The 16,089-nt window shown below is 37.5% G+C and overlaps 2 protein-coding genes across 2 annotated transcripts; both read right to left on the reverse strand.

Moving 5' to 3' along the window:
• Positions 1-948: 948 nt before the first annotated feature.
• Positions 949-5,529, reverse strand: LOC139963944 (ciliary microtubule inner protein 2B-like). Its single transcript, XM_071965185.1, has 6 exons — positions 5,296-5,529; positions 4,330-4,589; positions 3,577-3,749; positions 2,756-2,897; positions 2,052-2,330; positions 949-1,207 (listed from the first exon to the last, which is right to left on the reverse strand). The coding sequence occupies exons 1-6, from the start codon at positions 5,358-5,360 to the stop codon at positions 1,116-1,118; spliced, it is 1,011 nt and encodes a 336-aa protein (XP_071821286.1). The 5' UTR covers positions 5,361-5,529; the 3' UTR covers positions 949-1,115.
• Positions 5,530-7,742: 2,213 nt separating this feature from the next.
• On the reverse strand, positions 7,743-16,032 carry LOC139963971 (adenylate kinase 8-like). The gene is made up of 10 exons (XM_071965240.1): positions 15,602-16,032; positions 15,022-15,106; positions 14,566-14,729; positions 13,392-13,542; positions 12,809-12,880; positions 11,808-12,011; positions 11,404-11,535; positions 10,842-10,931; positions 9,833-9,974; positions 7,743-9,113 (listed from the first exon to the last, which is right to left on the reverse strand). The coding sequence occupies exons 1-10, from the start codon at positions 15,683-15,685 to the stop codon at positions 8,786-8,788; spliced, it is 1,452 nt and encodes a 483-aa protein (XP_071821341.1). The 5' UTR covers positions 15,686-16,032; the 3' UTR covers positions 7,743-8,785.
• Between the last annotated feature and the right edge of the window lie 57 nt (positions 16,033-16,089).

A 16,089-nucleotide genomic window follows, 5' to 3' on the forward strand; every position in this document is an offset into this window, starting at 1 on the left:
TACCATAAAGTTTCAGGTTCCTAGCTTAATCAGTCGGGAGGTGGAGGGCGGGTGGGGGTGGGGCGATGAATTTATTATTTATAAGCAAACCTGCCGTTTAGAGATACTTATAAAGACCTAAGTTGTATTCTAAATATGCCTGAGAATATGCCACTTTCCGTTAATTTCTTTCTTCTGAGGAGTATCCCAGACCCAGACCCCCCCCCCCCCCCTACATGCGAGTCGGCCTCAATAACGCCAGTGCAATCCTCCTCCGATATAAAATCTTTCATTCGCATCTAGCACGTCCAGTTTAGCCCTCTACCTTAATCAGTCGGGGGAATTATTAGTTCCCCTACCATCCTTCCCCCTCCACCCCACGTTTGAAATCCTGTCCACGCCACTGCTGCAGATTGCTCCGAGTTCAACTCTGGTCTGCATGGTCTGCAACACCAAACGACTATACGATCTATACTGCATTCATACTGAGATAAGATTCCGACTTTTTCGAGTTTATCGAGCAAAAAGCAGGGTTACCTCGATAAACTAAGTTTATCGACGATAAACCGAGTTTATCAAATGAGAACTATGTTTTTCGCTCGATAAACTAAGTTCATCGATAATCTCTGTTCATCGATAAACTGAGTTTATCGATAAAATTATTTTATCGCTCGATAAACCGAGTGTATCGAATTGGATATGGCACGCCACATGTGCAATAATTCGATAAACCTAGTTTATCACTCTGTTTTTCGCTCGATAAAATGAGTTTATCGCGAAAAACATTGTTATCCAGCCGATAAACTCAGTTTATCGATCGAAAAACAGAGTTTAACGGCGATAAACTCGGTTTATCGAATTATTGCACATGTGGCTTGCCATATACGTACGTGTGTTAATCGACTAACCAGGCAACCGAACGAAAGACACAAAACTATAGTTTGGAGAGAAAATAAAATCGAGACATCGTCAAAGTTAGTCAATTTATTTAATACTGATACTCCACAAAGTTCACAATCTAAATAATTTTACTGATGTTGATTTCTTTAAAACGTTTAACTTTCCACCTTCATCTTTGACAAAAGGTACAAATTAAACAAAAATTCTTAATCCCCTTCGTTTTGTTAAAATATTCTTTAACCTGACGAGGCGATTGGTTTCTCTTGGGATATTCTCTTCGCGTTGCGTGTGCTATGACCAAAAGTCGTTCCATACCGAAATTTTTGACCTGCAAAATTAAAAATTTAAGAAACATCACTGAATAAAGGAGTTAAGGAAAATAAGCATTCTTTTAGTCGCTTTTTTATATAAATATAATCGATCAGAAGACTTGTATCGTACGTGTATAGTGAAGCAACTTGTTATGGTTTGTAGCATGACTGCTCCTCTCCCCCACCCCCTCCCTCATTGTTACTAAGCACCACTGAACATTATAGTTCTTTAATAATGTTATACCAAAAAAGAAGAAGAAATATAACGATTGTGCGATGGTCATCGATTTTAATCAAACCTCACTGAGTAGTAAATAAGTCTCACTCAAAAACAATATGACAATTGATCTAAAACTTGGACAATCTTTGGTGGCCTAAAGGATCATAAACTAATGAGTAATTACTGCCTTATTTTTTTCAGGTTTCTTCATTATTTCGAAATGAAACATGACAAGTCAATATTATTCAACTTTACATTAATGGGATTTTAATTTCGATAGTATCATTTTCCCTTTGTCTTCTTCAAAGAAAAACGCAAATAGCTGATTTAAGTTATATATACTTTTGCATAGCCGCCGCTGAAGTTGTTATTTTCATTGTCTGCTGAGTATAATTATACCTACTAATATCATATAATTAGTTAAGACAATTACAATCGTAATTTAAGAGAATACAAGGGAAATGTGAATCGTTTCGATCCAATGTTCGACCGCAAAATGTGTCAGAGCAAGGAAAGCATCATTCAAATAAACTACGTTATATCATCCCTTCGTCTCTACGCATTGTATATTTAATCCTGTAATTAATCCATTTATTCCACCTAAATATTAAATAAACGAGTAATGTTAAAGCCATTCTTGCCTGGGATATGTCCAGTGTAGAGAGGTACCAGACCTGAGTCCATCGGGTAAATGACGGGCTGTTTATTTTTGGTACTCTGTACCGCGGGCAGGTACCCATCCTCTGCGGTGCACGACCCATCCTTCTGTTGTGATTTATATGTGTCGGCCTGTCCATATTGCTTCAGTCGGATAATGGCGTGTCTGTTGTCATTAGTAAAATCCAAAAGGGCGCGGTTTGTGATAACCGGATATCCCATGCCGATATAGCCACGTGACTTAGGAACGAAACCGGTATATCCTATGGTCGACAAAATGATGAAATCATAGGAGGCCAATATAACATGTGTAAATATTAAAGTTCAACTTTCACCCCCCCCCCCACCGCCCCAAATACGCTAGAAGTCAAATAATGGTCATATTATGTCGAATTGATTTATAGCACCCTCAAAGCGATGTACAGTACTTTTGAAATATTTTACAATTTTTTATTATCCTAAAACATCCGGCAATACTCGGGTCTTTAGAGGAGCGATAGACCAGTTTGCTAATCTTAGTATTATTAACAAGAATAACTTTCCTTTATACTATAAATATCAAAGAGGGAGCTAGAGAGGACGCGGGGAGGAGGGGGTAAAGTATTTTGTTTTTAAATGAGCTGGAATTGGTTGGCCGTCCACACCGTTTATGTAATAATATAATCAAATTTTTATTTAAACTTTGTACCTGAAACGAAACATTTTCCTGGGTTGCGATCGTCCATGTAGAAGGGTGAAACAGAATGTTGTTTGCACTTCGGGAGGTACACGAGTGGCCCTACATCTTTGACTAAAGATTTCAGAGGGAGGTCTTTCGGTAGATTGAATAGCTGTTGAATATTCATAGATAAATTAAAGACATTTAACAGAACATTTCATTAAAGGTTGCTTGAAGTATTTTCAATTGTGTTGAGGAATGCATTGTGCGAACAACGAGTCGTCATTCAAATGAGAATTTATTTCAAATTCGTGGTTCGTAGGCTATATAGCGATCAAAAATCACCTCTGGTGATTTTCAACATTTCCCGCTGAAGTCGTTTTTTAGTATGATGAAATTTAGGGGAATAATCAAATAAATACGTTAGTTTGATGAACAAAATATCCGGAACTTTGTTGTACGGAGTGAAAAAGTTGTCAATAACATGTTGACTATTTGATCATGTGTAAACAGTACACAGTATAGATCGCTGACCGACCTTTGATCTGATCATGCGTAGTATCTATTCTCTGACTCGTGATACACACCTGACGTAACATCGTCATGAATACGGTAACAGTCTCGATGTCATGAGGGGACTGGGGTTGAGAGTCGAACAAGTTGTTTGGTTTTCTTGCTCAGGCTTTATCTTTGAGGGTGACTCTTCTTAATAAGTAGCTCCAAAAACTGTAAACTTAGACCCGGCTACTTCTTTTGTAAGCATGCCGTTGCAATCTAACCAGACGACTATAGGTTTTTAATGCAAAGTCGGAATTGTTAGAAGGACAACGGATGCCGGACGCTGTTCATACCTTTCGTTCTTCCTCTGTGAGTTTTATATTTCCTTCTTGCATTTGTCTCAGTTTCTGCATTTTTGCTCGGTTTTCATCATGGTCACGATAATCTTTCTCGAAGTCCGATATTGCGTTCAAACAAATTTCGCCATACGTCGTGCCATAGTACTGTTGTCTCCTTGGGATATAGCCTGTGCGATACAATTCAAAAGAAAGGGAATAGTTTAGTTTAGTAGTAAAAAAGGATCAGGAGGGACACTCAAGTCCCCATCAAGGACCCTATAGGAGAGAAAAAAACTGAAGACACAAACACTCAGACCCGATTACAATGCTTAAAGTGCTTGTCAGCATTCTTAAACTCATTCACACTACTAGCAAGTACAACTTTCTCAGGCAAACTGTTCCACTCATTCACAACCCTAATAACACCCAAATACTTAATCCTACTTTGTGACTTTTGGAGTTTAAGACAATGACCTCTGGTACAACTATACTATTAGCAAACATGAAAAAGTCGGTGAAGGATAAATGTGGGATCTTTGATAAAAAGGGAATCAGAGTTAATTGTTTCTTATCCCGAAACATAACCCCATGGAAGGCAGTAACATAGAGGTATAGCAGGATAGGGGGAGGGGTGGGAGTGGGGGTTCTCAGGGATCAAACCCTGTAAGGGACTGACAGTGATGATCGCGACCTCCAAGATTGATTAACTTTTAAAATGCGTAATTTCTTTCTGGGGCGGGGTAGTATTTACACCACAATCCTTTTTACCTGTATACCCCGGAACCATTCGTGTTCCGAGCTTTTGGTCACCGAATCGATCTCCTTCTCTGTTCTTAATCAAGTCTAACTTTTCCTTTCTGAGAGCCTCGTAGTGGTATGTATTTGAAGACGGTTTGGTCACCGGTGCGATGTCGCACAAAACACGACGTCCGGAACTTGCAACCTTTGGATTGGTCAAAAGTCGTGAGGTTGTGCAACCAAAAGTCTCTCCGATTTCAAACTTAAATTGAGGGCAGAATCCTCGATAGCTAAAATATATTAACGAGATAGGACAAAACCAAAACAAATTTGTTAAAATGAATATTTTATCATTTATTACTTAAAACGAGAAAATCCCCTCGCCCAAAGTATAAAAATCAGACGCACCTTTTTTGTTGGGGGGGGGGGGGGGGAGAAGGAGGGGAATGATAGCAAGGAAGGAGCCTAGGAGAACAATTTTTCACTAATTAATGAAAAAGAGTATTAATCATTTGCAACACAGTCGTATAGATCTCAATGGAAGTAATTTAATAACACTCGATACACGTATATTAGAGAGATGATATTAATGATTCATAACAGACAATATCCAAATATCTGTTTAGTGGCCTAATTTTTAGCGTGCCTAAATGGCTGCAATTTAATAATAGTGTACCCAGAGTCTAGAGATGGGCTGTTCGCCAAAATGTGATGTTCCTAGGGGACATTGAGTTGACTCACGTAACGCAATTAATTGTTTCAGAGTATAAAATGCCCCTGTGTGTAACATTGGAGGTAACAATATCTACCGTTGAAAACATTCACGACAATGTTATTGTTGAAGTTTTGCTATGCATTTATGGCTTACTTGACTACCTCCATTGGACGGTGCATGTTGAAATGCTCCGCTATGTATGTGTATTTTTTTTTAGTATAACTATATATCTATATATATACAACAATGCGTTGAGACGGGCACTCCGTATGCAGACTTACCCAGGAGTATGGTATGGGTCCGGTGTCATCAACACACTTTTAACGCTTTTCTTTGATACAGACATCTTCTCTACAAGTTTTGTTTGCTTCTTGGTGTGTTAAACAGCAATTGCTATAACTTTCTGTTAGGGTACAGAAGTTGCTCTGATGATAATATTGAGAGCAATATGTGTTCCTTTCTCTTCCCTGTAATGATGAAACCCACCGGCGAAGCAATAGCTATGGAAACTGAATCATCGTAGTTGCTATGATATGTAAGGCAGTAGGCATATTTACATTCATTATGACGTAATATACTCTGGTCGCGCGAAGGTGGTAATATTTCTAACGCGCAATACAGCGCACATTCTGTGTTAACAACCTTGTACGCTGTTGCGTGCCATGGAAGCGCATGCACGTGTAAATAGCGAACAAGTGCCGTGTAAGTGACTTCTTACCACGGGGCTTACTAGGTTTATTCATTATGTATAATCATGGTGTTTTACCTCCATGGTATAATTGAAAGACGATAACGCCACTGATTGTGAAATGGGGGAAGGAGGGAGGAGTGATTCCACTGGGGATAAGTATTTTAGTTGGTTTCATCCTTCAGACTTGCGGCGATAGTTGAAACATCTGAAAACAATTGGTTAGTTTTGCTCTGCTTTAAGTTGCGCGCCGTGTTATTGGTGATATGGGATTTGAAGTAGGCTAATTAATGGTTACATCAATTACTGCCCGTACAGTGCACCAAATATGCTGTATTGAAACCACTGTCACCTTTTTGTGATAGCGTTTGGATGCGACGCGCAGCGCATCAAAGGGGCTCACGACGCTGAAATTCAAAGCAAAAAGGTTACTTGCAACATTATATCTGTGATGATTGCCGTTTATCTACGGTTTATTGACGATCTCTGGTCACTGAACCCATATCTCATCTACGTGTGGTGTGAATGGGTCTGTTGAATCTCACCACACTGGAGCTTAGGAGGTTACGTGCTGACTTGATTCAGGTTTTCAAGATTGTGTATGGTTTTGACAATTTATCCTTCACTGACTTTTCATGTTCGCTAATAGTATTTGTACCAGAGTTCAGTGATTCCACTGGGGATAAGTCATGGTAGTTGGTTTCATGCTTCACTCAGACTTGCGGCGATAGTTGAAACATAAGTCACAAAGTAGGATTGAATATTCGGTATAACTTTTTTTTTCTAACAGGGTTGTGAATGAGTGGAACGGTTTGCCTGAGAAAGTTGTACTTGCAAGTGGTGTGAATGGGTTTAAGAATGCTTTGGACAAGCACTTTAAGCATTGTAATCGGGTCTGAGTGTTTGTGTCTTCAGTTTTCTTGGCTCTCCTATAGGTCCTCGATGGGACTCGAGTGTCCCTCCTGATCCCTTTTCCCCCTACCAAACTTAACTACAAAGTGTTTTTGAACAGCGGCGTGGTGTGGGTAGGTAGTCACATACGGACAGAGCTGGGTGGTGACACATGTATTATGGTATGTGCTAGATGGTGTGAACCATTGACTTGATTGTTGAAAGCTGGAGTGGAGCTTAATATCCGAATGTATATAATTAACAGATGGGCGGGGAAATGATCTCATTTGAAAGGTAACCATTCTAGGACTGATGCACCTTCATTGTTGTGGTGTGTTTGGCAACAACCGCCGGTTCAAACTTCGTCACCATGTTGTAGAAAGTATGTCGACCTGTTGTCGAAATGTCCACGAGTAGTTCAGCAGCAAGCATCTTTAAAATGGAAGCTTTTCTTCCACTTTTAGTAATAAAATCAATGAAGTTTCATCTTATCAAATCTAAACCAGTGAAAATACAGAATTTGTAAGGCCAGTAATTGATTCCACATTATTGAATTCAGTCTAGGACACATTGAGAAAAGCACCACACCGATTGAAACGGTAGTGTTAATTTATACTGATTCGGTCAAAAGGGATCTCAGATAACTGAGAATGTATTTAATGACAATGGCCGTGTATTATGCACAGATTGAAGCCGACAGTGAAGGGTGGTTTTGGGGTTTTCTCCCACAGGAGAAAAATTAAAATTGTGGACGTCAAATGGTGAATTCTGAGGACTATTAAGACTACAAAGTAGGTCTAAATGCAAGATTGTACTAATAACTACTTTTGAATTTTTGTGTGAGGTTGAAAACAAAGGCGTGGGGGAGGGGGTAGGGGGCGGACACAAACACTAACTTTCTTCATGAAGATCAGATGTGGATCTGGTCTTACCATGAAGCTGGTAAACTCTCGCAGACAGTGATCTTTGCATCAAATATTTGTATTCGACCCGGCAGCTGGGATGAAGGGAGGGGGGATGGAGGGGGGGGAAGATGGTCAGGTCCTACTTGGTAGCCTTTGATTAAAGCAAAGTATAGAGGGACAGTTGTTAATGACACAAACCATGCAAAGTAACATGAAATTAATGATAGGTTATTTGGATTTCCATTGCCTTTTATTTGGTCAAATCTGGAACTTAAGGCTAATTTAACTAACAAAATTCCAACAAATAATATCGCAGAATACAGGTAATGAAAACGTTTGTATAGCTTTTTCCTGAAGCAAATGTTACGCTTTAGTCACATTTCATTGATGGAAACACATGAATTGACAATCTTTGCAGCACACAGTTTGATTTGTGTGATATGGGTGCTTGTCACAATCTAATACTCAGACGTGAAAATTGTACAAATTTATTAAATTTACTTGCTAGAGGAGACTTAAAACCCAAGCATATATTTTTTATTTATATGATAATTGATAAAAGATTCTTATGATGCACGAAAACTCTACCAACGAGATACATCTCGTTCGTAATGTACGATATCAATATTTCCAATATGAACATAAATGTTGATAAATTTTGGATATGTCCATATTTCTGCGACTAGTAAAATGACCTTCTTACAAATATCGTGACGAATAAACAAACATCGAACTTTAATTAGCAGGAACATTTTGATGTGAATTTTGGACTTGTTCAAGTTTTTCAGTCTTGTTTGTAGGAGGCCCATCAAATTCCTGCTATCCCTAAAATACCTATAGGCATTGCTAAGGTGCATCATACAGGTTAATGATGAGGGATGGATTATACCCAATTTATTTTCTCAAGGATTGAAATGTCTTACTTTTTACTAAAAAGATGAAATATAAAACATTTTGTTTATCAACTTTTCTTATAAAAACAAGTGATGTCACATTCTTGGATGATGGAAACTTCTGCTCATTGAATATAATTTTTCACTCTAAAACAGCCTTCCTAAACAGCCATCAAATCCAAACAGAATATGTCGGATGAATATAATAACAGAGTAAGTTTCTTTAAAAAGGTTCATGAAAATTGTCTTTACAGATCTTGACCTTTGACATCAATCGTAAGTTCTCATTTCTTTAACATTGAAAACAAAATGTTCCTTGGGGGTACCTAACGCTACCCATCGTCGATATAAAGCTGTGTAACCTCTCCTAACTACCATGTCTTCTTCTACTTGTCTACTCATCCAAGTCAAGTTTCTTGGGCGTCGGATTAACCAGCATACTCTCTATACATTCAAACACTGTATGCGGATCCTGGTCGGCATTTACGTGTTGTGCGTCTTCGCAGAAGTCCGCGATTTCCTCTGCGTACGCGTAAAACTCTGATAGGCGCTGTCGGACTTCCTCCTCGGCGTCCTTTGGCTGTTGAAGCCCCCGATCCTTTATTTCTACCGTTCGGGGTGGGTTATAGAGGGAGTGGTACCTCTGACCGGTGATCACGTCCAGAGAGCGGAGGGTGAGTCTTTCATACACAGAGTCGTTGGGTACATCGAGGAAAAATACTCTGGAGGGTAAAACAAGAAAATTTGTGAAAACTTGTCTGTTTAAAACAAACGTGAAGAAACATTTAGCGATGTCAATTCAAATTCTGAAGGAGATTACAGCATTTAAGAAAGACACCTACAGGCTGTAAAAACAGTTCTCTTTATTTACATGGCTTATGTGAAGCATGACGGTGAGGCTACACATCTTCAGTTATATCTCAAGGAAAATTTTGTAGCTAATACAAAAACCTAACCAAGTTTTTACAAACCTAATTAGCATAATTCAAAATTAGGGGTACCATTTATTAAACCAGGACCAGTGTTCTTTTCTGCAATGATTCTTACTTGGCAAGTATTTTGTGGTTCATTTCAATTTGAAAATTTTTTTTTTTTTATATCACTGTTAATAACTTTCAGAAAAGTCAGTCAGAAATTTTCAAACTTTGAAGATGGTCTTCGTTACATGAAAAGGAAACATCCAGACTTGGTCCAGATACTGAACTGCCAAGTTATTATTTTGTTGTAATACTATTAAAGTAGTTTCAAAGACAGAATGTTCAATTCATAAACAAAAAAATAGTTCAAAATAAATCAAACAAGAGATCTGTGTTAGAATTGTTAACAAATTGACAAAACACATCGCCTTTGAAATTGGCACAAAATAATACAGTTACCAAGAAAAGTTTCAGAGTGCAGTTATAGATTTATCAACAAGAAGAAGAAAGGAAAAAGCCCATACCTGTTTGCTTCATGACCACACGAGGAGAGGTTTTCTGCTTGTTCCCTGGTTCGAGGGAACCCTCTTAGCACCCATCCACGACTTGTACAGTCCACCTGGCTGAGCCTTTCATCAAGAAGTTTAACCATCTGGTTATCAGGAACTGGGAAATGAAGCAGTTATTCCATTTAGAAACATTATCCTAGAATTATTAAAGTAAATTCATTTATTTATTAAATGATTAAATAATAACGTACCTACTGCCACCTAGCCACCTGGAAATTGTCCAGATGGCTCGTAGCTGATACACCACATATCATATTTTCCAATTTAGAAGACAATTTTAATGGCAAAACTATGGACTAATATTTTATGTTGGAAATTTGCTGAATTAATTATCATGCAAGCCTGCTTTAAAGTAAAGATGAGCCAGTGAGACTTTGCCATATTTTTAGTTCACTTAACATGATACCTGGTGAATATGTTTATGACATATAAAAATCAACAAATATACTTTATCGAAACATTCCCAAAATTTTGTTAGAGAAAAGCATTGTATGTTTTTTAGTGGCATATCTGAACATCCATAACACATCTTGCCAGAGGGGATCCTTCGCGCCTCTCCCCACCCCTCGGGCTATTTGGGGGACATAAGTTATTATATCATTCTTTGACATTTGTAACACATTTCTACATCAGGCCTGGCAGAATATGAATAGGTCACTCTGAAGATATCGCCCAAAAGGAATGCCCTGACTATTATTAATTAATTTCAAGGTATCTACAAAGTCAATTAATTCAGAATGCAAAGAAGGTTTGTGATTTCTGATCTGGTTCTGTAGCAACATCACTGTCCTTTCTTTCTGAACACCATTATTAAAGCTATCATGCATCGAAGATTACAAAGCACATATAAAATTAAAAATGAATGAGATGGCAGGTAAAAAGTTGTAGAAATGGCTTGATTGAATATTACCAATGTGACTTTGTCTGGGGATTGTTTATTTTTTTTTTTTTTTTTTACTCTTACCTAACATTCCTCTTTCAACGTATGGCTTCATAGCTTCTCCCATCTTGGATTCATTAGCGACTGCTTCTTTGACCAACTGACCAGATGAAACTTCAAAAACAAAGATAAATAGGCCAATTTAAATATATTCTGTGCAAAGGTACCCCAAACAGGAAGTAAGCAGTGCACTTGGCTTTAATGAATGCTAAAATTCTTCCCCACACTTCCCTTCCCCCTACACATAGACTTTAGGTTCCAGTGAGAGTGCTTTGTAAAGTTTTGTTGTTTTGCTGTTAGAAAGCAGAATAATTTAATGTATAGCAAGTTAAAGTGTTTGAATTTCTAATAAGTAAAATAAATAATAATAATAACTTTGTTCCACGAAAGGATTTGCTTTATTGCTTTGCACTTGCGTAGCAACTTTTTTCTGATTTGTATAACAATTAAATATGTGATACCAAGATTATTCCTAGCTCACATATCTAATTAAAGTCAAGGATGAAGATTTCCAAACAATACCCTCGTCATTTCTGGCAAGTGTGATCTACAGAGCGACTATATTAGTTATGAAAATGTTGCTTACCATTGACAAGATTATACTTGCTAGCAAGGAGGGCAGCTTGTACCCCCTTTCCACTTCCAGTGGGTCCTAGAAGAATTACCCTCGGAGTGTGAGGTGCCAGTGATCTGGGTTTGCTCTTTAGGAATGTGAGAACTGTCAAATAAAATTTTAAAATAAGTTACATCATAAGTTTATACAGAAAAAGTACGACTTGAATTTATTGCAATTAAGATGAAGCCACCTGAGAATGGTTCGTATGCATACATGTATAAAAACGGAAAAAATATCCTTTCTAAATCCTAAGTTCGTTTTAAGTACATTCTTTTTAGCCTTTCTCATTTCAAACTTTTCTTTCCCACTACATGGAGCTAGCTAGTTGTCAATCTAAGTTGACTTTAATTTTACAGTTGGATGTGGACCGATACCTTGAGCAAAGATGTCAGCCTTTGGCTGGTCGGCATTCACCGATTTTGAATACTTCTCGTAGCATCTCTCGAGACCTTTGGAGAAACGGTGCCACTTCATCAGCCGTTCACCGGTCGATGTCTCGCTGCATCCCTCCGGTGGTTCAACCAGGCGGCTCTCCACGTCAGGGTTGGTCGGAAAATCAAAGGTTGTGTGATAAATTTCTGCAGACAAAAATATGGTAGAGCCATAAGGGAAAGACTGCACATTTTATGGCGGCAAGAAAAACAAAAATTAACTAAACCAAAACATTGATAAAAAATCAGACCAACTTGTGTGCCATTTTTTCCCCCATATTGGCAGATACAGTAAAGTAATGCAAATTTCAGGCAGTCAAAATTAAGAGATTTCAATTATCTTTATAAAGTTTAGAAGTTTTAGGGAGAAACTGTTAAATATTTGCAGTTTTGTGTACTAACAGTGTCAAAAGGATAATTGACATGCAAGACACATGATGTGATCAGACATTTCAATGAAGAGTGAGTCATAGTTTGTAGTTGCTCTATGACATGAGTGAAAATGTTTCATAACAAGAACACAAAAGATATCTGACCTATATATTATATTAACAGCAAAAATTATGGGTGAAACTAAAATGATTACTATATGTGAAGATTCAATGCAAATGAAATGTGGAAGCTAATCACCACAAAGACTTTAATTTATCTATAGTATTAACAAGTATACACAACTATTATACTTCTACTACACTATTAAATTATTTTAATATTTATTATTATACTATTTATTTTTACTATATTATTTTATTATGATATTACATTATTATACTACAATTATACAGTGACCACAAGCATTTTATTCATTGAAAATAATTCCCAAAATCCTTTGCAGATGTTATGCCGAAATTTTTAAACTTGTATTTATCTCCCCTGTGGAAATTTGAACACACAGAATGCAGACAAAGTATATAAATATATACTACACATTATTGTTTACAAACCTTTGGTCTGTGGGTCAATTCTCTTCCCCATTTGTCGTTCAATGAGAACGGTGTCCGGTGCTTCCAGGACCACTAAGATTGGAAAACAAAAACTCTTGAGTGTACTCTTCAATGCAATATATGAAAGATGAAATGTGAAGGGGGCATAATATTGGTGGGAGTGGGTGAGGAATTTGTTGCAGCTGCTTGAGTTTCAAAACTAAACTCTGCTTCTCACCATATTCATTGACGTACCTGTGCAAAGCCACAATGAAATATATGAATGTTCTTGGTCTCAATATATTGCAAATGAATTACTAAAACAGCTCAAACAAAGCTAGGCTAGAAAGTAAAGGCAACACCTGTTTGTTTTAAGTTTTCACTTTGGCATACAATTTGTCACCTTTAAAATGTCTTTCCTCTCAAAAATGGCACATAGAAATTGATCGCAAATATCCCTGGGATTCATAGGAAAACATATTCCTCTATTATCTGTCAAAAATAAAATTACTGCTGGCAATATCCTTTTAACAATATTAAATCAGTACATGATACACGTTGATAGGATGAAGAACCACATAGGCTTCCATGCATGCATACTCACCGTAATGCTTGGCAGTGATGCCAACAGCCTGCAAGGCCAGTGCTTGTTCTCTTGTTTCTGGGAATCCATCCAAAACCCAACCCTTCTTGACACAATCATATAACTGCAGCCTTGCCTGTATCATCTTCACCCACAGATCTGTTGGTACGGGCTAATGTGAAAGAAAATGGAAAAAAAAGGAAGTACCATCAATGATAACCTGCAACTGAAGTTAGGACAATTAACAGTCAGACAGTCAGTTTAGAACAATAACTAAATTGAACAAATGTGAAAACCAATACAAGGTATGAAGCATTTTATTTGTGCAGGCATACTACAGAATTTTTTTGGCACAGGTTGCATACAAGTACATCCCTGTGATAGATCAGGGCAAAAGTAAATCTTTTCAGATGCAGTTCCCAGTGATGGTACCATGGAACAGATAGCCCTACTACATCCCACGCCACTCCTCCCCCACTCCTACACTCCCACGTCCTCTTCTATCATAAATAGAGAAGTATAGAATTGGTGATGGTTACCCACTGCGAGGAAATTCTACGAAACATTTTTGTTAAATGATGCATATAATCATCCTGTGAATAAAGCATAGCAAACGTTTAATCATGATTTAGGTTCGATGCTGCTGTATCAGGGACTTGTTCAAATGTTCTGCTTCATCATAGCTGCCTATGATGATGATCACCCCCCATCACCCCCCAACCCACACAGTGCACATACATAATTTACACACTCTCTCTTTCCATCATATTTAGAAAACACTAGCATAGATGTCAGTAACTGGAACAAACTGGGAGTAAAATAATATATTTTAGTGTTTTTTGTCCATTATTATTATAGCAGTAAAGGCTTTCTACAGCTGATTGACACTGTCACATTTAAGTTTCTGTCAGCCCCCCCCCCACCACCCCCACCACCCTCACCATCCCCACCATTTGATATCACAATTTCTAAAAAATATCAGCATGTGATATTTACTAATGGCAACAGAATCAACCAAAATAACCATAATAAAGCAACCAAAGGTAATTACTCTTCATTATCATTCAAACCAAATATTTCTGTTTTATTCCAAACCTCGCCCATCTTAAAAGGTTTGAACATCACCCTATAACTCTTCAGAAATCATTTTTATGATTATTTTATAGAAATTCTTTGCATTTTACAGTGAGCCTACCTGGTTGTTTTGCAGATGTTTCTTTGCCTCTGCAGCGTTTGCAGATACGTCATCGGCCAGGAGGCTGTCAGCACTAATGTAGGCCGTTCTCAGACTACTGCAAACCATCTTCGAAATAGTAGTCTTCCCTGATGCGGTTGGTCCATGGATGATGATGGCTGGAACTGTGACATATAAAGGCAAAATCTTTTTTGAACCAACAACACAATTTGCCAACATTGCTATAAAGAATTCATTTGAGAAAGACTGCAGCACGCCAATGATATCTATGTGATAACTTTTGACATGTATACGTAGCATTAAACTGCCGATCTGGTGTTTAATTTTTATATTTTTTAAACACCAACCGTTATTAAATCAGTTATATTTTGGAGTGACAAGTTCAAAACCACTAAGGTATAAAAGTACAGTACAGTTGATACCTTTCATTAAATTTAACATTTTATAATAACTCACCATCATTATCATCTCTCTTTAGTTGTTCCTGTAAGAACTCAAGTGGATCACCTGGTTTGTGGATAAGCAAATCTTCAATCAATTTCTAAAAATGTATGAAAAGGAAAACAATTTCAGTACAAACTATAAAACTAAATCTGATAATGATAGACATAACAGGCACTTTTGATTCTGGCACATAACACACATAGCAAATAACTCACTCTCTCCTGTTTTAGTTTCATCCTGCCTTGGAAGAGGATCTTCCTATGATTTAAATGTCATGCCCTATATAAGTCTAACTATTATTCAGTTTGAAAACATCAACAATTTTAACAAGCTGCACATTTCCTTATCGGATTATTAAGAAAGAATTCAGGAAACGATATAGAGCCTAGGCCTAGCTCTGAATTATTTTGATGATATTTATACTTGTTTTGCTAGTCTTAATCTGGGCTATCATTCTTCTATACCATACTGTGTGAGTAAGTGAACTCCCTAGAACTCTCTCTTGTTGTAATACATCTTTCTTACAAACTTATGCCTTTATGGTTATGCCAAGCTAAATTTGTTCTGCACTTGATCGAGGTGGTATTCTTACCCGAAACATTTCGAAGAGATTGTGCTTTTCAGCATATACTCCAAACTGCGGTGGTATCCGCAATGGCTTCTTTGTAGCATCCATCGTATTTCAGTCTCCAGATGGCCTAAAAGATCAAAACTATGTAGGCTAGGCCCTTGTGAGTTTATGTTGTTATCCTTAATTAGCTAACGTAGCCTATGTATAATACTGATAGTGTTTCACTATGAAATTGTCAGTCACTGCTAGGATAAGTGTTGGGTTGGGTAGGAGTGAGAGATCATTGCCTAAATAACTTAGAGATAAATCAAAAAGAGCGAAAATGCGATTATTTCTTTCTTTAACCTCAACAGATACAATCCTGAGCGATTAATCAAATTCTTTGTTTCGTGCAAGTAGCCCAACTACGTACAACGTTGTAACAAGCTTTCCTTGGTTACTATGGCGAAAGAGGGTGCACATTCATGTTATTATTAATCTATTCGATCTCAATCTTGGTATTCTCAATA

This window comes from Apostichopus japonicus, chromosome 22, assembly GCF_037975245.1.
Source record: "Apostichopus japonicus isolate 1M-3 chromosome 22, ASM3797524v1, whole genome shotgun sequence".
Classification (NCBI taxonomy): domain Eukaryota; kingdom Metazoa; phylum Echinodermata; class Holothuroidea; order Aspidochirotida; family Stichopodidae; genus Apostichopus; species Apostichopus japonicus.

Coding starts and splice junctions, on each gene's coding strand:
- LOC139963971 (XM_071965240.1), bottom strand. CDS start 15,685: ATGGATGCTACAAAGAAGCCATTGCGGATACCACCGCAGTTTGGAGTA. Junction 14,730..15,021: donor AAAGAGAGATGATAATGATG/GTGAGTTATTAT, acceptor TATATGTCACAG/TTCCAGCCATCATCATCCAT. Junction 13,543..14,565: donor AACATCTGCAAAACAACCAG/GTAGGCTCACTG, acceptor CTTTCACATTAG/CCCGTACCAACAGATCTGTG.
- LOC139963944 (XM_071965185.1), bottom strand. CDS start 5,360: ATGTCTGTATCAAAGAAAAGCGTTAAAAGTGTGTTGATGACACCGGAC. Junction 4,590..5,295: donor GACCCATACCATACTCCTGG/GTAAGTCTGCAT, acceptor AATATATTTTAG/CTATCGAGGATTCTGCCCTC. Junction 2,898..3,576: donor TCACAGAGGAAGAACGAAAG/GTATGAACAGCG, acceptor AATATTCAACAG/CTATTCAATCTACCGAAAGA.